The sequence below is a fragment of the Aquarana catesbeiana genome, linkage group LG07, assembly GCF_042186555.1.
Source record: "Aquarana catesbeiana isolate 2022-GZ linkage group LG07, ASM4218655v1, whole genome shotgun sequence".
Taxonomy (NCBI): Eukaryota; Metazoa; Chordata; class Amphibia; order Anura; family Ranidae; genus Aquarana; species Aquarana catesbeiana.
The window spans coordinates 32,378,156-32,404,375 of NC_133330.1; the positions used below are offsets into that span (position 1 = coordinate 32,378,156).

The 26,220-nt window shown below is 43.6% G+C and overlaps 1 protein-coding gene across 4 annotated transcripts in view; it reads left to right on the forward strand.

The window, feature by feature from the left end:
* Positions 1-26,220, forward strand: part of PLXNA1 (plexin A1) — a 429,988-nt gene that overhangs the window by 363,636 nt on the left and 40,132 nt on the right. For all 4 annotated transcript variants that reach the window (XM_073591927.1, XM_073591928.1, XM_073591929.1 and 1 more), the window contains exons 20-21: positions 12,323-12,579; positions 17,865-17,931. In XM_073591927.1, the coding sequence (XP_073448028.1) occupies positions 12,323-12,579; positions 17,865-17,931 (324 nt within the window). The remainder of the gene's footprint in view (positions 1-12,322; positions 12,580-17,864; positions 17,932-26,220) is intronic.

Sequence of the window (26,220 nt, forward strand, 5' to 3'; positions counted from 1 at the left end):
GGTCCTGAGTATAAAGGAGCTTGTGATTCGCTCCAAGTGACAGCACTGGGCCACTTTGAGCTGTGTAAAAAATTGGTTGTCTTAAAGTGGAACTAAACCCTTCTATCCCTTACAGCCAAGGAAGCTGCCATCTTAGCCTTTGTTTGATATGCAGTTGTCATTGTGCTGCTCATGTGATCATTTATTGCACTAGCCATTTGAAGGCTTTTTGACCATTCAGTTGAGAGTACAAGAAACTGTGACAATTATCCTTCATGGCATGCCATGAATGCAACGGTTTTGGGAAACCATTAAATTGTTGGGGTTTAGTTCCACTTTAACTTCAAGGACTACAAGGCCCAGCATGCCCTAACAAGCAGCTGTGTTCAGTTTGGCAGCAGGTGATCATCAGCCCCTGAAGTGTGGAGCAGACATGTGTTTGTGATAAAACATACGCAGATGTAGCTGATATATTACTGTGTTTAGTTTTGCCCCGGATCCCTGGCGTAGTGTCAGCCGGGCCTCCACCTGAACAGGAAGTCACTGCAACCGCAACTATATTAAAAATTCTTACAGTATTTTATTACAATTCCCAATTGTAAAAGTCAAGCCCTATGTGAACCAGTACAGGCTTGAAAATGTTTAAATGTAAATTGAGCACGTTGTTTTAGTTTAAGGCATTTTCAGAATAGGTGTAAGTTTTTGTTTAGGGAGCTGAAGATCTGATTGGCTGCAGGTTGACTTAGTCCTGTGATTGTTATTGGCTGCAGCTTGGATCAAATTGGCCATACCTGGTCAAACAGGCCAACCAGCCTGGTTCCACCCTAGTTTAATGCTCTGGTGAACATTGGGCTAATTGGGAAGAAATAAAAATGTTATGGTTAACCTTGTGTCACATGACACGGCACAGCAGAAGCTAGGTTCAACTTCCTAATGGTGTAGGTGTCTGAGAAGTCAGTCTGCGGGAAGCTTTGTCTAGGAAGCTTTCTCAATAATGATTTTTGATGCCCGACCAGTTTAGCAAAACCTATGAGTTGGACATCCTGGTTGCCACGGGACCCATTTGGGATTTGAACAGTCCTGTGATAGACTACTGTTGGCTTAGCCTTTTGCCCAACCTCATTATCTTTTAGAGCAGTGGTCTCCAAACTGTGGCCCGAGGGCCAGATGTGGGCCTTTGCTTGCCCTTATCTGGTCCTTGGGGCCTTATTGCTCACCCAAAACAAGGCACTATTCCTCAGACTGACACCATCAATGGAGCACATTCCTCCTACTGACACCAATGATAGGGCATTATTCCTTACCCTGATACCAACAATTTGAACTACTCTTCTCACAGACACCAATGATGGAGCACTATTTCTTCCACTAACACCCAAGATTGGTTACTATTCTTTCCACTGACACCAAAGATGGAGAACTATTCCTTCCACGGACACCAAAGATGAGGTACTATTCCTCCCACTCACACCAAAGATGGGACACTATTCTTCCCATTCATACGAATGATGAAGCATTGTTTACTCCCATTGATGACAAAGCATTTTCTACTCGCAATGGTCACAATGCCTCCCTCAGAAAGTCTGGAGGCCAGTAAACTGGCCCTTTGTTTAGAAAGTTTGAAGACCTTTGTTTAGAGTGTTGCTAGCCCTAAAATCAGTCTGATTGGCTATTAATGGTTCTAAACATACAGTTTATGACTAGGTTTTTGTACAGCTGACCATCACACCTATATGAGCTTCTTGGACATCTTATTTCCAAACCATAGACATTAATATGAAGTTGGCCTCCTTTGTAGCTATAACAGTCTCCACTCTTCTAGGAAGGTTTTTCACAAGATTTTGAGTATGTCTGTCTCAATTTTGTGCTCATGCAGCCAAATGAGAATTTGTGAGGTCGGGTACAGTACTGGTGTTGAAGGAGAAGACCTTGCTTGCAGTCGGTGTTCAAACTCGAGTACATTAGGGTTGAGCGTGGGTACTGATGTTGGATGAAAAGATCTGACTTGCAATCGGCACTCAAATTCATTCCAAAGGTGTCCAGTTGGCTTGAGGTCAGGGTTCCTCTGCAAGCCTCTCAAGTTCATTCACACCAAGCTCATTAAACCATGTCTTTATGGAGCAACCGGAACAGAAAAGGAGCTTCTACAAACGGTTAGCACAAGGATGGAAGCACACAATTGTCTAAAATTCGTATGCTATAGCATTACCAGTATCAGTCACTGGAAACACCTGAACCTAATAATTTGGATGGGATGTCCACCTACTTTTGGCCGTAGATTGTATTTTAATGCCGATTAAATTTCTAAATTGAGTATACCTTGCCTTGCCAAAGCACGTCTGCTGCAGTCTCCTTGTTTCTGGCATTCCGTGCCAGTAAATTCTACTGGAAGCTAAACACTTTCCAACAAGCAGACAGATCAGAGGAAATGTGCATTTAGTCGGAGCTAATATATAAATATTGATGGAAAAATCCTTTTGTCGCGAAGAACAGTGCCCCCCCCACCCTCTGATTGCTTTTACCATCTACATCTGCCCTTTATAAAAATGGGTTTAGCCCCATGACACAGGTCTCTATCGAGTACAACACATACCATAAAAGCAGCCCTCTTACTCTATATCATCAATAGGATTTCCAATAAAGACCCATCCAATTAAGTGCCTTACATTCCCCGCACTTGTTTCATAGTTCGATATATTTAATGGCTTTCCAAATTTGCTTCCCAAAGCCAGCTCGTAAAACAAATGACAAACTTCCCTGGGCCGCATAATGTGCAATCTGCTTTTCGTCTGCTGCAAGGTGCGCTGGCGCTTCCATTAGACGGACGGTAATTGGGGAGAAGTTATGTTTCCAACAGACAGTTTCCAGATGGTCACAGACTCTGTCCTGATCAACTCAGAGCCTCCAGAAAGCAAGCCAGGAAGCATTAGCCCTAATGTATAAATTCGTTCAGTTATATTAATTGAAGCGGACCTTCACACCAAAAATATTTTGCACTATTGCAACCCTCCACAAACTTGAAAAGCTGAATTTTTTTTTCTTCTTTCACTCAACCCCACCCCCTGCCTCCATTCTTGCCTAGGCAAGAAAGACATACTGTGCTACTGCAGCCTCCTGGAATATCCATGTCAGATATCTTAGGGGGCATTGGCTTCCATACAGCAGCTGGAGGAGGAGGGACCTGGTTCCGTGACATCAGTAGGCCAGCTGCAACAACCTGCCCCTGATGACATCAGAGCAGAAGATGGTGCTGTACTCAGCATGCAGTGGTAGAGCAGCAGGCTCTTAGGATAACCATGTTTGATATCCCAGGGGGCATTGGCTTCCATACTGCAGCTGGAGGAGGCAGGACCTGGTACTGTGACATCGAAGGGCCAGCTGCAAGAACCTGCCCCCGATGACGTCAGAGCAGAAGATGGTGCTGTACACGGCGTGCAGTGGTGGAGCAGCAGATTAGAGCATGGCAAGGCTGGATTTGCTGGGCATGTGAGTATGTTAATTGGGGACAATTCTGCATAAAAGTTAAGAGGGGACCAAAAGCAATGGGGTGGCTGATTTCTGTCTTTAAAGCGGAACGTAACCCAGAGAGGGAAGTTCCTCTTGTTTTCCTCCAAACCCCCCCCCTTTACCATTTGGCACTTCGTTTCTTGGGGGGTGGGAGCAGGTAACTGGTTTTGACAGGTACCTGCTCTCACTTCCACCCGGATTGCCGCAGTGATCTGAGCGGAAGTTTACACTCAGCCCCTGGCTTTGCTGGGACACATCACAGGTCTCAGAAGACTGCGGGTCCATTCACAAAACGCAGCACAGCTTGCGCACGCACAGTGGGAAGCCGCAAGGCTTCACAGCCAGGTTCCCTTACTTAAGATGCCAACTCTAGGGACCCGAAGCCCAGTGAAGAACGGGCTCGGGTATGGATAGCACTGGATCCCTGGACAGGTAAGTGTCCTTATTTTTTATTTATTTATTTCAGGTACTTATATAGCGCCGTCAATTTACGCAGTGCTTTACATATACATTGTACATTCACATCAGTCCCTACCCTCAAGGAGTTTACAATCTAAGGTCCCTAACTCCCATTCATACATACTGGGGACAATTTAGACAGGATCCAATGAACCTACCAGCATGTCTTTGGAGTGTGGTAGGAAACCGGAGTACCCGGAGGAAACCCACGCAGGCATAGGGAGAACATGCAAACTCCAGGCAGGTAGTGTCATGGTTGGGATTCAAACCAGCGACCCTTCTTACTGCTAGGCGAGAGTGCTACCCACTACACCACTGTGCCGCCCATATTAAGAGTCAGCAGCTACAGTATTTATAGCTGCTGACTTTACATTTTTTTGGGGGGTGACTGAAGCTCCTCTTTAAAGTATACGTTGGGCCACAATAAAAAAAAAAAATAAGTGGGACATCTGTCATGCATTTTCTCATGTTTTATTCCTTTAAGAAGCACAGTATAGAAAGTATACGTTGGGCCACAATAAAAAAAAAAATAAGTGGGACATCTGTCATGCATTTTCTCATGTTTTATTCCTTTAAGAAGCACAGTATAGAAAATACCCATTAATCTGCCAGAAATTTGGCAAGCACCGAACTTCCTGTTTGAGCTGACAACACCGCCTCTGCTGCATTGAAAGCCCAATCAGTGTTTTCAGCTTTTCTCTTTCCTCATCCCCAAAACATTGGGTATTTTACTTCAGATTTACAGCGTGTTATGTTTAGGTAAAAATATTTGGACTAGCAAGGTGCGGTTCTCATTATCTTCTAAATCTCTTGGCCTTATCATACGGAGACCACTCATGTATAGTATAGACTAGCCTGGAGTCTGTAGAAGACACTAGGGTAGACAACCATGGCACTTGAGTTGTCAAGGAACTACAAATCCCATGGGGCATTGCAAGACTGATAGCCACAGGCATGACTCCCAAAGGCAAAAGTATGATGGGATTTGTAGTTTCAGCATAATAGACCTCTATAGAAATACTTTATGTAAGATAAATTCTGGCACAACCTAGCCGGATAATCAGCTAGGCTGGCACAAATCTTTTTGGCTGGCATCTCCCACGTCTGATGCCACTCCGCAGCACGTTCATCCTCGGGAGCAACTGTTAAAAAAGCCGATGTAAGCCGCGACTGCATCTCCGCTACGTCTCCCCGAAGGCTCTGTGGTGCAGGAAGAAATAGAGACAGGTCTGTTTTTTTAATGAGTAGACCTAGAGCAGAGAGCTGTAAGGAAGAACTAGAAAATTGATATCCCATGTATACTGGGAGCCTGCCACCAGTCCCTATATAGCTGTAGAAGACCTTGCTGCAACAGTAATCCTAAGCAAAAATCACATATTTTGAAAAACTTATTACAGGTGTTTTTATGAAGTACAAACAATTTACACAGCACTTTAGAATTCTGTACATTCCCACAACTTCCTGCCCTCAAGGAGCTTACAATCTAGGATCCATATGTCACATTCAAACATACATGCAAGGGCCACGCTTGGACAGGAGTCCATTAACAGCAGACCAATGTACCCGGAGGAAACCAGAGCATGCAAACTCCATGCAGATATCGTCTTGGCCAGGAATTGAACCAGGGACCGCAGTGCTACAAGAAGTGTTAACCACTAAGCCTCTGTGCTGCCCATAAACCATCCCATGAGCCATAAACAGGACTGTCACTCTTATCCCAACCAACAGGTGCAAATGAATTGTATATGACTATATTTGTCCATCTGTTAAGCCATTCTTGTGATTTACACAGGAAGACATCACCAGTATCTTTTCAAGCATATTGTTTCCTCTCCACCTACATCATGCTCATTGGATAATAAATAAGTGACATCATAACGCTGACTTCACGGTCCAATAAGCAAGCAGCTGAAACTGGAAAGTTGACCCAGAAAATAGTGATGACTTCAGCCTGGCCATGCAGTTGTGTAAATCACAAAACTGACTGAACAGAATAACCAGTCTTTTTGTAGATAAAAACTGTTTTTTGGGGGTTTTTTTTAATTCTTTATTTTCGGTTTTGGTATAAGAGAAGACAATGTAGAAATAAGGTACGTGGAAAACAATCAAGAAGTTTTCCTCATCTGTAGAGGCCCATAAACTAAATAGTCCGTTACAAAAGGGAAGCTGGAACAGCTAGACAATGTTAGTTATATGTACAGTATATCCTCTGTCATAAGAGGCAAAAGGCAGCAAAACATGTGAAACAAGTACAGAATAGTCCTATGTAGTACAGCAAAAATGGCTTTTCCTAGATGACCCGTCAAAGTGTAGGAGAGGGGAAAAGTAACAAGGGCCTAGTTAAGGAAACTGTATGTACATTCATAAACAATCAGAACAAAGGGAGTTCACAGGATTATATTCAGCCCATTGCAGTGGATAAAATAGAAATAGAAAACATAGCAGAGGTTTATATCTATTTTAACTTTGTGTCTGGAGTCCTGCTTTAAAATGGTTGAGGGCCTCAAAGAAGGAGCGCAAGAGTTATTACTTCCCCAAAATTACACCATCTTGAGCAATGATGGTCAGCTTTCCTGATATGGTGGGTCTCAAGTGCAGCTCTCGACATCAACAAAGGGAGGCTCATAAAATTCATTCTTAGAGACTGCAGACACACATTCAGGAGATGGTCAGAGACTGCAAACGTGATAAGAAAGATGGTCAGAGACTGCTGACATGATACAATAGATGGTCAGAGACTGCAGACATGACACAGGTGATGGTCAGAGACTGCAGACATGACACAGTTGATGGTCAGAGACTGCAGACATGACACGGGAGATGGTCAGGGGTTGCAGACATGATACAAGAGATGGTCTGGGGCTGCAGACGTGATACAAGAGATGGTCAGGGGCTGCAGACATGATACAAGAGATGGTCAGAGGCTGCAGACATGATACAAGAGATGGCCAGGGGCTGCAGACGTGATACAAGAGATGGTCAGGGGCTGCAGACATGATACAAGAGATGGTCAGGGGCTGCAGACATGATGCAAGAGATGGTCAGGGGCTGCAGACATGATGCAAGAGATGGTCAGGGGCTGCAGACATGATGCAAGAGATGGTCAGGGGCTGCAGACATGATGCAAGAGATGGTCAGGGGCTGCAGACATGATGCAAGAAATGGTCTGGGGCTGCAGACATGATGCAAGAGATGGTCTGGGGCTGCAGACATGATGCAAGAGATGGTCTGGGGCTGCAGACATGATGCAAGAGATGGTCTGGGGCTGCAGACATGATGCAAGAGATGGTCTGGGGCTGCAGACATGATGCAAGAGATGGTCAGGGGCTGCAGACATGATGCAAGAGATGGTCAGGGGCTGCAGACATGATGCAAGAGATGGTCAGGGGCTGCAGACATGATGCAAGAGATGGTCAGGGGCTGCAGACATGATGCAAGAGATGATCAGGGGCTGCAGACATGATGCAAGAGATGATCAGGGGCTGCAGACATGATGCAAGAGATGATCAGGGGCTGCAGACATGATGCAAGAGATGATCAGGGGCTGCAGACATGATGCAAGAGATGATCAGGGGCTGCAGACATGATGCAAGAGATGATCAGGGGCTGCAGACATGATGCAAGAGATGATCAGGGGCTGCAGACATGATGCAAGAGATGATCAGGGGCTGCAGACATGATGCAAGAGATGATCAGGGGCTGCAGACATGATGCAAGAGATGATCAGGGGCTGCAGACATGATGCAAGAGATGATCAGGGGCTGCAGACATGATACAAGAGATGGTCAGGGGCTGCAGACATGATACAAGAGATGGTCACGAACATCAGGTATTCAGAGACAGCAGACACACATACAGGAGACTGAAGACATGATACAAGAGATGGTCCTAGACTGAGCAATATGGTACAGGAGAAGGTCAGAGACTGCAGGAGACTGTCAGAGACTGCTATAAGAGTTGTAGGCTGGAGACTTGCTTCTTAAGACATATTACATGAGACTGCTAGAAATCACTGCTATAATAGGGCAATAGGTACAGGGGCCCCGAGGACCTCACAAAAATTGCTAAAAGGCCCCAGGTTGGGTGCCAGGGGTCTAGAGAAAATCCCTTACTCGTGGTCAATGCAGACACAGATCCTTCCTAGCTGTAAAACACCAGAAGGGGTTAAGCTTAGATCTGTGTCACTCTGTAACTTTAGAGCCGCGGCTGGTCTTCCCGTTAAAACAATTCAATGACTTTATAACTCTCGAAAGCAATCAGACCCAGCAGAATGGGGCCGCCACGTGCCGGTGGGCCAGAGGCGCGCAAATCCAGAATCGGTGTCCTTCATAGCTCTGCGGGAGAACCTGTTGTGTGCAATTTGTGCCCTACAAAAGAGAGGCACTTAGAAAACTCCAGAATTTAATGCCCAATGAATATATTATGAATACTCCAGTGATTAACACCCCAGCTGCTTGTGTCTTTTGTAGAGCCTTTTTTTTTTCCCCCCTTCTCTCTTGCAAAGGTTGAGGACTCTTGAACTATATGAAACCTGGGTGATAATTTTGCCTAATGGTTGAATTAATCAGCGGCGCAGAATGTATAAAGCGCAGGGAGATGTCTGCAACGAGCTCCCAACCCCCCTCCCCCCTCGAAAGCTCCCATTAAATGAAAAGTGCCCTGTGTTATAATGATGAAGAGTCCTCCTATCGCCTTGAATTTATATTCACCTGTGTTGAATAGTATGGAGCTCTCTGATCAGTGGTCCCTAGGGATTCAGGCTCCTTTACAATCTCCCCCATCCTCGCCACATGCTTGAAATAGTTACAGCGAAGAGCATACTGCATTGACGTTGAGCATGCATTGTAGGGGCTGCAGGTGTCTCGTGTAACTGAAAAGCTAAATACACCAAGGTTTTACCTGCTGAAGGATTTGTATTCCTGTCCATCCATTCTTGAGTTATACAGCTCTGGTATACAGCACAGCCCTGTCTGGCAAGCTGGGAGACCTGATTTTTCTCTGCTAAAGTAAAGTAACATTTACAGGTCTCCTCCACACCCCCAGCTTGTGATTGGACAGTGAAAGGTAAAGCAGTAAACTGCTGAGCTCATCTTTCCGTCACGCTCTCTCCTGCTATCAGCATGCTTGGATGTGCTCCCTCTGCTGCTTTTGCCTCCCCCCCAAGGTGCGCTCTGCTTTTCAGGGACTGCAGAGGGTAATAGCAAGTAAATTCAGGTATTTACACTGCTTGTATTTTCAGTAAAATGTAGTCTCTCTAAAGCAGGGGTTTCAAACCGGCGGCACTCCAGCTGTTGCAAAACTACAAGTCCCATCATGCCTCTGCCTGTGGGCATGATGCTTGTAACTGTCAGCCTTGTAATGCCTCATGGGACTTGTAGTTTCACAACAGCTGGAGGGCCGCCAGTTTTTGACCCCTCCTCTAAAGCATTTTGGATGACGTACCATGAACATTAGTGTAAATAATATTTATAAACCTTTTTAAAGTGACACTAAACACACACTGGGGTTGATTTACGAAAACTGGAGAGTGCAAAATCTGGTGCAGCTCTGCATGGTAGCCAATCGGCTTCTAACATACGTTTGTTCAATTAACCACTTCAGCTCCAGAAGGTTTTACCCCCTTTCTTGACCATGCCATTTTTTTTACAATATGGCACTTAATTTAAGTGACAATTGCGCGGTTAGGCAACGCTGTACCCAAATAAAAGTAATGTCCTTTTTTTCCCCACAAATAAAGCTTTCTTTTGGTAGTATTTGATCGACTCTGCGGTTTTTATTTTTTGCACTGTAAACAAAAAAAGAGTGACAATTAAAAAAAAAAATAGTTTTCACTTTCTGCTATAAAACATTCTGAATAAAAAAATGTAAACAATCAAATTTCTTCTTCAATTTAGGCCAATATGTATTCTGCTACATATTTTTGGCAAAAAGGAAATCCCAATAAGCGTATATTGATTGGTTTGCACAAAAGTCATATCATCTACAAACTGTAGGCTATTTATATGGCATTTTTTTTTTATTTTAATTTTTTTTCCTAGTAATGGCAGCGATCAGTGATTTTTAGCAGGACTGTGACATTGCGGCAGACAAAACGGACACCCAACTGACACTTTTGACACTTTTTTGGGAACCAGTGACATTATTACAGTGAACGGTGCTAAAAACATGCACTGTTACTGTACTAATGACACTGGCCAGGGAAGGGGTTAACACCAGGGGCGATCAAAGGGTTAAGTGTGTCCCTAGGGGGTGCTTGCTAACTGTGTTGGGGGATGGACTCGCTGGATAAATACAGAGATCCGTGTTCCTGCTTAGCAGGAACAAAAGAACTCGGTGTCCATCCCTGTCACAACGGGGATCTGCCTTGTTTACATAGGCAGATCACTGTTCTGCCTTTCTGTGGAGCAATGGCAGGTGGCGGGTGGACACCTCTAGTCGATCAGCGTGTCACCCGCTGTCTACTGCACGAAATTACGTAAAGGTAGGTCGGTTCGCGCAATAGAGCCGACCTGCCGCAGTATGTACTACTGTGGCCGGCCAGGAAGTGGTTAAGCTTGGACAAAAAAAAAAAACTGGAAGCTGATTAGTTTCTATGCAGGGCTGCGCCAGATTTTGCATGCTCCAGTTTTAGTAAATCAACCCAACTGTTTAATTTACATTATCTCTTATTTTTCTGTATCTGAATGATTGCACTGTAATTATTTTAATTTAAAAAAAGTACCTTTTTCCTAATTGATATTCAGCCTGTCTGCAGGGAAACATAAGCAGGAGGAGCTGTAGTAGTGCTGCTGGTCACATGTTCAAAAAAATAGCCTTTTGGATACAGCCTAAAAAGTAATCAATAAATGGTTATAAATTGCTATACAAATATATATTTGAAGTCAATTATTTATTATATTTTTGGCAATACATTTTGTGGGTTGATTTCTGCCAGTCACAGGCTGCGTCACACCCCTTTAGCCTGTGTCTTAGTATAATAGGGAGGTGAAGCCTCCATCACTCTACATGTAATATCCCACCCCCATTATGTTTAGCTGGTTAGTGATCATGGAGGAGGATAGAGGGAGTGGGCTGTCATTTACCACTGTGTATACACCCACGTGTGACTATAGTCACATGGGCTGCTCAGATGTGATAGATGGGGAGGAAATGCTCAGCATAGAAACTCGCTAAAAATTGAACATGTGCAGAACTGCCAACACTGCTCTGCAAAATGCCCAACTGCATTGGGGACATGGACAGAAGGGGGACATAGAGAACAGGTTTTTTGTAGAATACAGAAAATAAATCTCCTAGTGATTGAGTGAATATGAACAGCGTGTAATACACCATTTATTGATCGTTTTTATGATGTGGGCTTAATGACACTTTAAGCTTGTAATTATATACAAGGGCAACAATATTTGTTACATATTGGCTTTCTGCTTCATAATGCTGTGCAGTAATGGCACTTTACTATTCTTCACTATCGGCCTCCTTGGACTGATTGTAAACAGTAAATGTTCTACTTGACTGATTTAAACAATATTGCAATAATAACTGATTATTGGAGGCTACAGGAGAATGTGACTTTTCTGCTGTGTATTGCGCGCTACATGTCCAAAAGGTTGTGGCTGCTTGGCCATCACACCAATATGTTTCCTAAACCATAGACCTCAATATGGGATTGCTCCTCTTTGTAGCTATTACAGCCTATACACTTTTAGGAAGGCTTTCTACAAGACTTTGAAGAGTGTCTGTGGGAATTTGTATTCATTTGGGCAAAAGAGCATTTATGAGGTCAAGTACTTAATATTAAGTTGGCCATAGATTGTGTGATTTTCATTCCTGCAACCACATGAAAGAAAATCAGGAAAGAAAATCACTAGATTCCCCCATCAACACATTCGGTGTTGATGGGGGGAATCCCTCCCGCGGAGCAGCTATTGCCGCTGGCAATAATCTCATGGAAAATATGACAGGCTGGTTGTACCAAAGTTGATCAATCGATCAACTTTGGTACAGTCGGCCTGCTCATACATGGTTCGAATCTTGTCCGGCTCCTGCTGAACTGGCCGAGATTTGAGCGGTCTATGGCTGGCTCTCCAAAAACCATGTCTTTATGGAGCTAGGTTTGTACACAGAACAAAGTCATGGTGGGACAGAAATAGGTCTTCCCCAAACTGTTACCTCAAGCATGGAGGCACACCATTGTCTAAAATGTCTTTGTAAATCGTGCAGTAACAGAACCCTTCACTAGAAACACTGGCACTCCATTGTTTGTTGGGTTGTCCACATACTTTGGCCATATAATTCATATCCATAATGATGAACTTTTTATGTTTATTTTTAACAACACATTGTGTTCTAAACATTGTTCCGTGTATGTCCATTGCAGGTCCAAGCCAATGTGGAGAAGGCTCTGAATCTGTTTGGGCAGTTGCTGAACAAGAAGCATTTCCTCCTGACCTTCATCCGCACTTTGGAGGCTCAGCGCAGCTTCTCCATGCGAGATCGTGGTAATGTGGCCTCACTCATCATGACGGGACTGCAGGGGGAGATGGAATACGCCACGGGGGTCCTCAAACAGCTTCTGTCTGACCTCATCGAGAAGAACCTTGAAAGCAAGAACCACCCCAAGCTATTGCTCAGAAGGTAGGGCGCCTGCTGTGCAACCAATAGAGAAAAAATAGAAGTTCAAGTCATGTTTCTTTCTCCTTCCTCGGGTGTTTTAGAATGGGGTTTGGATTTCCAAGCCACAGCAAAGGGATATGGGGGTTTGATGTGGTCTTCTGAAGGCTGAGTCGTGCATTTTCTTGACCAAGATATAGATGTTGTCCGAGTGCAGTCATTAGGCTAGAGTCATCCGGGTAATTTTAAACTCTTGCTACTTGATAGATGTAACCACCTGCTGGCAGTCATGGATTCCTACGGCTTAAGCTTCACAAGTATCATGTAGAACAGTCCTTCTCAGCCTTTAACATGGAGGGACCATTAAAAAAACTTTTAGGCCTCAGAGAACCCTTTCTACAGCTCATAGTGTGAAGAGTAAGTTGTAGATATATGAATAAATACAACAGTTTGGAGTTGGCATGCTTGGCATTTTTGACACCCCTGTTTGCGCTATACAGCCATAACGATTTCCGTAATAACGAAATAAAACAAATAATAATAAATTGCCAGAAATGCAGAAGGTGAAAATTGTAGTGTTCCATTGGTGTTCAATAAATAAGGACCCTGATACTGGTGTTCAGTATGAAAAACTCTCCTTACATTGGTGGCCAGTGGGAAGAATGCTCACTTACAGATACCTGAAAAGATTATTGGGGTCAGTGGTAGCTTGTTTGAGAGGCAAAAATTGTTTATTGCTCAAGGAACCCCTAGCAACTTCTTGAAGAACCTTGGGGTTCCATGTAGAAGTATCTTGCAACAATCAACCAGTTATGATTGGAGCACTGGGGAGGGCCATGTGAGATTAATTGTTACTACATTCTACTGATGTAGCTTTCTCTATATTTCTCTCTGTCCCATATACTTAACATATATATCATATCAGTCCAATGTGCTGGATTTCTCCAGTTATTCAGCACATGGGACTATGCTAAAAGGGAGCCATTTGGTGCCTACAGAATAGACTGGCAGTCTGTAGGTTGTAAAAAACAATCATATTCTCCCTTTACTTCTCCCAATTTAGTATTAAAGAGTTAAAGACTGATTCATGTAGACAAGCCATTCCCCAAACAAGAGTTTGTGGAATCCTAGGCTTCCTCAGAAGTTTCTAGGGGTTCATTGAGCTAATTTCTCTCCCATCTGATGGCACCTGCAAGAATTCTGGTCCAAGGCCACTTAATGGGCAGAACCAACAGGATGACACCAATTCATTTTTTTGGCTGTCTGTAAAGAGGGTATTCTGACTACCACTGTAAGGGCAGCATTTTTCCCAGTGACCACTAATGTAAGGGGCCTTCTGTCCACTGACCCCCTGTGAATGAATTAAAAGACTGGTTGGTCTACAACAATCATTCTCCAGACCAGAGTTTGTAGAACCCTGGGCTTCCCCCAGAGAGGTTTCTAGGGGTTCCTTGAGCTGATTGACCCTCCCATCTGATGCCTGCATGGTATCAGGTCCAAAGCCACTTAGTGAGCAGCGTCAGCGGAATGCCATCAATGTTCTTTATGGCTGACTGTAAAGAGTATATTCTAACCACCACTGTAAGGGTGGCATTCTTCTCAGTGACCACAATGTAAGGGGCCTTCTGTCCACTGACCCCCAATAAAATTAAGTTTAGCAGGGGTTCTCTGAGTCCTGAAAATGATTTCAAGGGATCATATAGGAGTATAAAGGTTGCAAAAGCTGCTGTAGACAATGTTCTTCCCCCAGACACTGCACACCCACAGCATCCATGCTACAGATGGGCTGCAGGGCCCATTAATGACAGCCCATCATTGGTCTCATCTTGAGCACAATGGCGGGCACATGTGAAGATGATTAACAAGGGAGCCTGAGCGAAATCAATCCCCGCAGCGAGCCGGCACTGAAAGAAGAATTAAACACAATCACATCGATTTCCGAATGCAAAAGCCCAGGTTCTGCTAAAAAATACATTATCTTCATTAATTCAATATCTTCCCATCCTCTCTCTATTGATCACCGGCCCGGTGACAGAAATTGCACTTCAAGGCTGTGTGACGGTCGGAGCTGGCTGTAAATGAAGCTCTTAATGCTTATTTATTGCATCTCTGCTACCTATCTGTGTCAGCTCCTTCCAGGGCCGCTGGAAGCAGACATCGGCATGCATGAGCTGTCCAAGAACATCGCTCCAGTATTCTGCAACACCGCCATGCCACTTCTCCTAGAGCCTGAACCTTTATGTCCCAATAATGCGAGTTATTAATAACTGCATGTGAACATTTAAAGAGACCCTGTTGCCAAGCACGGAAAATCAAGTATTTTTAAATGTTTACTGGCAGCATGTTTTTCTTTGTATAAATTATTTTTTACTCACAAGCAATGAGCCTTTGAGCTTGCTAGAAAATTTGACTACTGCAGGAAGAGTCAGTTCCCTAGAACAGTCCCTTCCCTACTTGTACATCATAGCCTTTCTGAAGAAGCTGGAGGGGAAGTGAAGAGGAATACTATAGAGCCCTGGTGCCCAACCTGCAGCCCAAGGGCCATATGTGGTCGTGGGAAGACTCCAAAGAAGAAAAAAAGGTCCTGGGAGCCACACAAAACTCTCATATGAAGAGTAGAAGCAGCCGCAGCTGAGACTCTGTCTAGGCCACTCTCCCAGCATGTTTCACCCCATGTGCAGATCCTAGCAGTCATTAGTGGAAGCATTTATTTGTATAGAAGCTATGACACTGATCTAGAAGTCTCTTGTAGCTTGTCCCCAGTCTATATCTTGTAATGTGTCTTCATTCTCCAACCGCCCCTGTTGCCTGTCTTGATCCTCAGGTCATCTCCTCTATTAGGTCTGAAGTCTCTCTGCCTTATACTAAATATTATGTGCGGCCCTTTGTAGCATATACCATGGGGGCACTGTTCACTTAAGTGGGAAGATTGCCATCTAATATAACATTAGAAGCAATGCATCCAGATCAGTGTAACATCATTAATACTTTGCGAATCGTACCTAGAGCTTATGCTTTGAGAACAGCCTGTAATGTTGATTTTGGCATTGGTTCCTGCTTGGGTGCTCACCTTGGCAATGAGTGTAGGGATTTATAACTAGACTTTGTAGTTTCTTTTTTTAACTGCCTGGTGTTTTTTATTTTGGGGGCTTTTCCGGCCTCTCGCAATCCAAGAAAGAATCATACCACTAGTTCATCTTTCAATTGACCCTTTTGCCAGACAATTTTAATGTCAGTAGACTCCGAGATGACACTCTACAGCAGCCTTTCTCACCCTTTTTTACCCCTGAGAAACCCCTAAAATGATTTGTAGGTCTTGGTGAACCCTTACTAAAAGCAATTGGGGATCAATGAGAAACATGCCCATTATATTAGTGGTAAGTAGAAAGAATGAAACCTGGACAGTGGTGGTCAGAATATCAACCTTAAATACAGATAAACGGATCATTGGCATCTTACTGCTGGCTTTGCTAAGTGGTCCTGGTCCCAAAACTAAGCAGGCTCCATCAAGTAGGAGGTAATTCAACTCAAGAAACCCATAGCAACCTCTGGAGAAACCCTAGTTGAGAATGGCTACTCTAAAGTATCCCCCCCCCCCCTCCCAAGCTATTTAAAAGGTTATCAAGGGAGGGACAGAGGAGCTGGGCCAGCAAATAAGGTAAATAGTGTACTGAGACATACAAGGAGAGAGGCAGTGCTAAGTACTTTTTCATTGGGTAGTTAAATATTTTAGCAAGTTCAAAGGTACATTTGCAAATGAATAAAACATTATTTATTGAAAGGAAAAACCACTGCAAGTAAGCATTTAAAATACTTGATTTTAACTGCAATTTATCTAGTTTGGTGACAGGGTCACTTTAATTATCAGCAGTCCATGTAAACAAAATCTGTTCCATTGAAGGAACTTCAACCTTCTCAGTAGATAGCACACAGAGGTTATCAAGCCAAGAGATATGATCAAAGTACACTTAGTCCATTAGCAGCAGCAGATCAGTGTTTGCCATGTCTGACAGGGAACGGTATAGCGCAATCCTTAACCAGTTTGAGCCCCACAAGTCCCCCGAGGACAGGAGGGATTAAGCGGTGTGATCTTCCTCTCCATGAACCGGTCCTATTTAATGGTGCATGAATCCATCTCATTATAGCCTTCCTGGCTGGTTACAGCCATGTCCCCTTTGATGTCGGCTTCCTTTCGTTGCTTATTACAAAACTACGGCCTGCACTTTTTTAGGCTCCCTGGGGCTGGTTCAGGCACACAGAAGGAGCCGAAATGTAATTTATATTGAGATCAATGAAAAAGCTGCTCGCTCGCCTCTGGCTGGCTTGTTGATTGTTACCGTTCTGGCGTCTGCGTGATGCCCAGAGTGAAAGCCTTTGACGAGAGAGACGGGGGTGCCACCCAGGTCTGCGACAGGTGGTTTGCTTGGCCAGAGACCTCTCAATTACGAAATGCATTTGCACCTAAAAAAAAAAAAAATAACGGAAGCTTCATATATGCTGATATCTCTGAGGCCCAGACTTGATTTACGGTATATATTTTCCATTTGTATTTTTTGTAACCCATCCTTGGACAAATGTTTCATCTTCTATCCAATTCACAAATTAATAAAAACTATTTTTTTTTTCTACTGACCTAAGTCCGCCATCATGTGGCCCTCCATGGCAGGACTGGTGACCAGAAATTCACCACTGCAGGCCAGGCCTGCCGCCAAGCTGTCTTGTTGCTGTCTCTCATCGACATACAAACGCCCTGAGACTACTGCTGGGTGCCACATCTTGGATGTGATGTCAGTGGCCCCAGCAGACTCATTGACACTCCATAGTTCTCCTTCACATTATCCTTCACACCTTCCCCCTGGCAGATACATAAAAGATTATGTAGGGAGAGGAGGGACAGAGGAGCCGGGCCAGCAGAGACAGTAATCAGACATTTCCTGACGAAGAGAGGGCTGTAATGTGCAGGGAGGAAAGGGGGCTGTAATGGGGTCCTAATTTTCTTGCAAGTGAATAAAATATTTTAAAGCAGGATTGCTAATTTTTGAGCGCTGCAATCCAGGCCTGCTATTTATAGCATTTGTTTAACAACCTAAGAATTATTCAGCTGTCATCTTCATATGTTGGCAGATATATTTTATCACCTAAGTAAATTGCTGATTTAAAGGGTCACTTTCTGCTCCTAGCAACATTGGAAGGCATGATCACCAAGTTACCATGTAGACATTATGGCTGTGCAGGCTTTTGGGGTATCTTTGGAGTCCAATGAGAAACATCAAAGTTTGAGAATCTGTTGCTTTGTCTCTTTCTCTTAGGACGGAGTCTGTGGCGGAAAAGATGCTCACAAACTGGTTCACCTTTCTTCTCTATAAGTTCCTAAAGGTAAGATTCTATTACATTTCTTTTTTTTTCCCTCTTCTGACTAAAGTGATAGAGCTCAGGTGTGTTTAGATCAATGAGCAGACCACCATAACTCATGTCAACCAATCAGATGTTGACCTAACTTAAAGCCTAACTCCAAGCTATTTTTTTTTCTGTGTTTAAAGTGTCCTCCAGCAGTAATGAAAAATTATAAAACGGCTGCTTTTTGCTTCAATAGTCCCCTCCTCCCCGTCACTTTTCCATAAAGTAATTGCTTATCGCCACTAGATGTCCTTAGAGTTAAATGACACCCAGGGGGTAGTGTGAGTGCAGGATGTCATGGACCCGTCTTCTGAGAGGGCGTCAACATGGTGCCTTGCACTCTAGGTAGTGGTGCAGGGAGCTGAACATTTGTCTTCACCTCTGTGCACCCTTGAGAACCACCAACACATGTCAAAGACGAGCGTTTCATGCGACTGACCTAAAGACACTGTGATTATTTAATATGGGCAATGATAGTATAAAGAGTAATGCACACTAAGCATGTGGCCCTTAAGGTGAGTTGATTGTGATGATGAATGGAACAGAGGAACAACAGTGTACCCACACAAAGCTGTCAGGTTCCTCATCTCTCCTGGTTAGGGGTGCGGTGGTCATATCTTGTAGAGATGTAAAATGTAGATGAATTAAGTTATTTTCAAGAAAGATTACGATATTCTATTTATTGATTTAGGAAAGAGCTGATGTGATTTTTTTTGTTTGGATGGGAAAATCACATTTCCTAAATCCTTCTATACAACTGGGAATAGGGGGTGGATGAGAAAGGCTTCTTTCTTCCACCATAAATATTGGAACATTTCAACTAAATAAATACAAACATGTATACTTATTTTTTTCCCTGCAATAATTTAAAGTAAACCTTAAGATGGTCAAACTTAAAAGTGAATATTAGGGACAGTCGGGTGTCAGTAAGGCCAAGGTATCTTCCATATGCAGATGTTGGGTCATAAGAATGCTGTAGCTGAGGTATGGGCCCACCACGTGACACAGGGCACTGCGGGATGTGGCAGGGACATTTTCCAGGGTTGGGTTCCCAAAGGCCACATTTGCGCACTGCAACCCCACAAGCTTTTTCTGGTCATTTTCAGTTCTAAGGTTAGTTTGGCCGCCTCCAGATGGTTAAAAATTCTAAGCTAAATCGTAGGTGCTTGCCTCCTCCAAAGGTAGGTCAGTTGATAAAAATCTATGCTACCCTTGACTTGAATGGGACGTACCCATACTGCAGGAGCGGCATTCAATTCAAGTCTATGGGACGTTACTGCACATTTGTACCGGACTTGATGTAGATAACACAAAGAAGGCGAGTAAGGGCTTGTGGTTTGAGCTCAAACGTCTTAAATGGGAGGAAGAGGTCATTTGGCACTTTCTACAAGTCCCAAGGCTCTGTCAAGGGCCTCATTTACCTAAGTTTAAGGAAGGCTTACATAAATAATGAATTTGTTCTTTGAGCTATCAGGGCTATACAGTTTTTTGTTTTTTTTTTGTTATATAATCTGGAAAATAGTGGACATTTTTCCATCTTCCAACGTTACAGGCTTTTTGTAGAAATAAATGGCATTACACGCCCATTTTAATTCCAGGGTCTATTCCAAGGGGTCTGAATAAGACCTCAATTCTCACCGCCTTTTCTGTTTTATTCATTAATCCTTAGACTTGACACAAGAGGCGCCCAGTCAAGGTCATTCTTTGGCTCCCTTTTTACTACTTGTAGTTTTCTTGCCCTGAAATACACATACTTTTTAATGGACAGAGCCAGAACTTTCCTCTTAAGCTGAGTGGTTTAAAAAGCACTCACCTCCTCCATAAAGACTGAATATACCCATTTAGTCCAAAGTATGTCCGTGAAAGCTCTCCTTTTCGTAGACTACGTGCTTAATATATACACCTACCTGGTCATTATGTGCTTTTTATATAACACACCTTCAGTCTCTTCTCGGCCAATGAATAGGAAACTCCTGCAGGGAACGAACACTTATACATGGAAAGTGTTGCCTTTCTGTCACTTAATAGCTGTGCTGTGTTTTCTGCATTTCCAAGTAGCCAAGTTAGTGGTGTATTTCCTAGATCCTGCTCCTGTCACTGGCCAGCCTGTGACACTTGGGTTTCAGGACTGGCATAGAGATAATTAGATAATGTGTGGATTGAGAAGGGTTGGGTGTGATGTTAATACAAACTCCTATTTTGATTCTGCAAAATGATGATGGCATTAAAAGAAAATTTCAGTTAAAAAAAAACACAAAAAAACGAAAATGCAATGAAAACAAATTTTATGGTGATGTATGATAGTCGTTCCTTTTCTTCAACAATTGCATAGCTGCAACAAGAGTTGTTCAAGAGACTTCAGTTTCCTCCCACACTCAAAATACATGCTGGTAGCTTAATTGGCTCCTAAATTGGCCTTAGTATGACCATGCTCAAGATGACTGCCTCACCATCTGCCCCAACAGCAAATTAACCACGGAGTCTCCATCGGAAAAAGACCTATAAAAATATAAATCGTAAAATAGCATAAAAAGTTAGCCCCTTGAACATTCCTAAGCTGAACCATCCTCCTCCTAAGAGCTTAGTTACCGCCTCCAATGGCGGGTCAGCCTTAAAGGAAACCTTTTAACTTAAGCTGGTCAAGCTTAGAAGCAAAAGATTAGGTGAGGTTGGGTATCTGTTGGTGAGGTCAAGTTATCTGCAGTATGCAGATGTAGGACCATAAGAGAGCTGTAGCTGAGGTATGGGGCCGCCACGTGACTTGGTGCACTGTGGCATGCGGCAGGGAAATTCTTCAGAATCAGGTTGCCAAAGGCCAGAGTAGGGGTGGTCCGGTGTTGGTGAGGTCAAGGTGTCTGCTGTATGCGGATATTGGGTCATAAGAGAGCTGTAGCTGAGGTGTGGGCCCACCACATGACACTGCATTGTGGGATGGCAGTGGAGACGTTCTCCAGAATCAGGGTTCCAAAGACCACATTTCCATTCTGCAAGTTTTTACTGGTCATTTTCAGTTCTAAGGTTATTTCGGTCATTTTAAAGTGAAAACAACCCTAAGCTGAACCATCCCACCTTGCTTTTTTTCATTTGGTGGTCCAGCCGGTAAAAATCCACTATTCTATAGACATGAAAGGATTATATCCATACAGCAGAGACGATATCCAATTCAAGTCTATGGGATAAAATTCAAGTCTAATTTAAATAAAAAGTTAGCCCCTTAAACATTCCTAAGCTGAACCTACTCCATCCATAAGAGCTTACATACCTCTTCCAATTATGGGTCAGCCTTAAAGGAAATCTTTTTAGTTTAGGATGGTCAAGCTTAATAGCGAAGAGTAGGGGAGGTCCAGTATCTGTTGGTGAGGTCAAGGTATCTTCGGTATGTCCATGTAGGGCCAAAAGAAAGCTGTAGCTGAGGTATGGGCCTGCCATGTGACTGTGGGATGTGACGGGGACATTCTTTTGAATCTGGGTCCAATCACGGTTCAGCCTTACAGGAAAGCTTTTAGCTAGGGGAGATCCAGTGTCTGTTGGTGAGGTCAAGGTATCTGCCGTATGCAAATATAGGGCCATAAAAAAACTGTAGCTGAGGTATGGGTGCGCCACGTGCCCAAAGGCCAGAGCAGGGGAGGTCTGGTGTCTCTTGGTGAGGTCAAGAGATCTGCTATATGCAGAAGCTGGGCCATAAGAAAACTGTAGCTGAGGCATGGGCCCTCCATGTGACGTGCGGCGATGACATTCTCCAGAATCGGGGTCCATAAGGCCACATTTGCATGCTGCTACCCCGCAACTATTTACTGGCCATTTTTAGTCCTAAGGCTAATTTGGTCATCTTAAAGTGAAAACAATCCTACGCTGAACCATTCTCCTTGTAAGTGCTTGCTTACGTCCTCATTTAGCAGTTCGGCCAGTGAAAAACCACCATTCCATAGACTTGAAAGGGGTGTATCCATACTGCAGGGGAGATCCAATTCTAAATTTATGGAACGTTCCTGCACAGGATCTCACCAGCAATGATCTGTCTGCATTGCATAGAGAAGCACAGAGATTCAATGATGATGTCACTCGGTCTAAAACAGGTGATGAAATGAAAATGGAAAGGTTGTGTTTTTAAAAAAAAAATGTTGTTAACATGTTGATGTAGAGGGAAAGGAGGAACCAGGGAAAGGAAAACATAAGCGGATTTAACAAAGAAATTTTTTTTTTTTATGTTCTTGTCCTTTTTATAAGTGTTCTTTAAAATCAAATTCACGGTTGTCCAAGAGTGGTGCATTGTGGGAAGGGGCTAATAATTAATTTATCATCACTAAGTATCGTCTTTTCAGAGTTCTGCGCAGCAGAGATTTGGATATGTACACAAGAAGTGTAATTTAATGACTTTCTGCAAACAGCAATAAAATATAGAAGGTGCAGGATATATGTATGTATGGCTTCGTTCATTCTCTCGCTCTGACTGTTGTATCTGAAGGCCTGCGTGGTTATTCATCACGAGTGTAATGAGACATTCCCTGCAAAGCGAGGAGGGGGCTTTGCTCTGAAGTGTTGAAAAACGCACAGTATTAGTTGCCTGATGAGCTAAATCTCGTCAATAATGCTCTTTCCATATTTGCGGCTCTTGGTTTGGAAATGCCGATGTCTTGCCTTGATTTTTTTCTTTTTTTTTTTTTTTCTTTTTTATCCTTTTTATAAGGGAGAAGTGTGGCAGTTTAAATTTATCATTTGCAGCCTGGCTTAGCTGTAGACAATACGAGGACGCAGAGCTGCATTCGCAATAAAAGTGGTCGCTGTACCAAGATGAGAGACTCAAGGCAGACAAAATTTAGAATGTATTGACATGTTTTTTTCCATTCACTACTCCAGGCAAATGGCTAAATACATATAAGGCAGCTACAAGCATACCCCGCTTTTAAGTACACAATGGAACCAGAGCATATATGTAAAACGAAAATGTACTTAAAGTGAAGCAATACCTTTTTTCACTTCTCAATGCATGTACTGCATTGCAATAGTCATTTACATGCATAACTGATTACCTAGGCAAGCTGGCTGACCTCAAAATCAGATATGTTGTAGTCCTAGGTCCCCTCTCGGTGCTCCCCAAGTTTAGTGTCCCTGTCACTTATGGTTCTGGAGCAGTGCCATGTCAAGCTGACCATGATTTGCCATAGACACCAATGTTAAAAAAAACCGGGAGCAGTGCCATGTCAAGCTGACCAAGATTTACCATAGACACCAATGTTAAAAAACCGGGAGCCGTGCCATGTCAAGCTGACCAAGATTTGCCATAGACATCAATGTTAAAAAACCGGGAGCAGTGCCATGTCAAGCTGACCATAAATTGCCATAGACACTGATTTTAAAAAAATCGGAGCAGTGCCATGTCAAGCTGACCATAATTTGCCATAGACACCAATGTTAAAAAACCGGGAGCAGTGCCATGTCAAGCTGAGCAACACTTGCCATAGACGCCAATGTGTCCATACTCAGGAATGTACGTAAACTGAGGGTACGTAAAGCGGGGTATGCCTTTGTTTTACCTGCCAAAGGATTTGTATTTTTGTCCATCCAGTTCTGAGATTGCCACAGCTCTGCCTCACACCACATCACACCCCCAAACTGTTTTTTCTCTACTGCAGGTAAAGTGTACGTAAACCCCAAAACTATTTTCTACTTTTGGATGGAGTGAAGAATGATTAGAACGCCCTATCAAGTTCTCACTGCTGTCCGGGGTCCCGTTAGAGAGATCTATCCTCACTTCCGGTTCTGTTGATGGTTTTATCAGACCGGAAATGAAGTACACAGACAGAAATAAAAATCTGACAAGGTTTTTAGGCTTCCCATGAACCTGTTCACCTCTTTCCACCCACGCAACGCATACGGGCGGCGGCAGAGAGGGTGAGCTTTAACTCTCACACTCCGGACTTATGTGCCTATGGGCACAAGCTGAACATTTGCTCCCAGCACAGTGACAGAGCTGTCTTAGACCACTCTTGATCTCTATTCATGACCTGGAGCCGGCAGGAAATGCTCCCAGTCATGTGATTAGCCAGTCCTTCACTGTTAAAGGGACGCCAGGGCTTGGCGGAAGGAGTTAAAGAAAATCATTTTAATTTCTGCCTGTGTTGCTGTTGGAGAGTTGCCCTCACTTCCTGTCTGGTAAACAGTTGTCGGCAAGACAGGAAGTGAGTGTAAATCTCTCCAACAAAGCACTGGTTAGTAGCAGTATATCCAGACAGGGAGTCCCAACACTTCCCTACTCTGTGCAAAATGAAAAAAAAAAAAAATTGGGTTGGACATACATTTTAACCTCTTCCTGCCCAGCCCTAGCTCCCCTTTAAAGTGTTACTAAACCCACAACAGAGAAATCAGTCTGTTTAGGCAGTAAAGCATGCTTGTTATACTCATTGTGGAACCTAATTCTCCGCATTGTGTAAAAAGGCTGTTTGATCCTGTTTGTCTTCTCTGTAACTCCTCTTCTTCCACTGTCCCCAATCCATCTGCTGATAGTACAGAGCCTTGGAGGCTCTCTGCACATGCGCAGTTTGGTGTGTATTGCTTTTTTTTTTTTTCTTAGGAGGGTGCATGTGATCAGCACAGGGCTAATCAGCATTGTCCAGACAGAGGGTTAGGGGTCTTGCAGCCTCATAGGACAGTCAGAGGAGAATGAAAACTCCTCCTACAAGCTTTAACCAGACACTGATAGAAGTCACAAGACTGCTATATACTGCTGATGAGAAAAAGGTGTTTAGCAGTTTATAGTTACTAAAATAATTGCATTTCCATGTTCTGTGTACTGTAGGAGACCAGATATAGTGAATGCAGGTTCCTGGGTTTAGTAACACTTTAACTAAGCTATTCTGACCGGGGACAGCAAGGTCTGCCTGATCCTAAGACCACTGTGATTGGTGGGACTGGCTCCTGATTGTTCAAGTCCAACAAATATTAAGCACTGCTCCAGGTCAGTCTACACATAGTCCCTACATCGAGGTGCCCACCCAACTTGCAACCGAAGAAACTTTAATGGAAGACTGCACACTCTATTAGGACCCTTCAAAAATCTTTATTGTAGCAAAATAGAGATAAAAGCCATAAAAGCACCAGAATCCAAGGGAGATCTGTTTGACGCGTTTCGTGCAGAAAAGCACTTATACATAACACCTGATTATTGCTAGAGACCTGGAGCTGTCTTTGACAGCTTGGTCATTGTGCTGAGAGCAGCTCGCCTCTCAGCACAAAAACCTTTGCCACCTATGGAAGCATATGTGCTGTGTGTAGGCATTACACACAGCTGCTGCACACGTGTTATGTGGGGGGAGGTTACGTAACATAGATCTTGTCCATCCCCCAGTATCTGATCAGACAGTGGAAGTAGAAGCAACTGATTAGCTCATCTCTCTGTCACTCTGCTCTCTCCTCCTATCAACATGTTTTTGTCAACACATCTAAAGCACAGTTGATTGTCTCTCTATGCTGCATCTTCCTTTCCAAGCAGGGTGGTCTAATTCATTTCATTTTACAGCAGTCCGGAACTGAGATTGTGAAACAAAAGAACGAAGAAATGGGATTGAGTTGCCTTTTTAAGGAAACATAATACAATATAGTCTCATTGGCAGAGATGGTGCTGCGCTTTGTTCATTCTTATTTGATAGAAAGGCAGCATCTGTGCAAAATATATCTCACATCATTTATACATCTCGGTCCTTGCTGACGCTCACCTCTGTCTCCCCCCCCCCACCCCCTCCGCGGACCTTGTGAGTGTAAAGATGGCTGCTTGATCACAGCCATAGGACCAGCTTTTCCCACAGCTCGCCTCGGCAATGAAAAAGCAAAGCCCTCTCTCTCTTTTTATTTTTTTTTTTTTTTATTTTTTTTTATATCCGCCATTCGGAGCGCAGGTGTCCCAAAAAAAATCCTGCAGAATCCATTAATTACCCGTTGTGTGGTCAGGCGCAGATCCCGCTCCTCGCCTTCCCCTGGCTGAATTAATGAAGCTAAGTTTGCAAATGAACCATAATTTCAAAGACAAGCGCGTTGTCGGAAGGTCTGGGGATGATGTATGCCTGCTCTTGCTCGTTAGCAGCTGTCTCTTTAATTACTGCAGATGCTAACGAGATGCTAACAGCATATGGTGACAGGGAAGCACTTGCACTTTTGCACCAGAGCGGATCTGGATGTAAAAAAGTGCCGCAGAGATGGCGAAGCTGTCCCAGAACGTGGTGTTATCTGAGATTCAAGCCATTGGGGTTTGCGGGTTTTTTTTTTTTTTTTTTG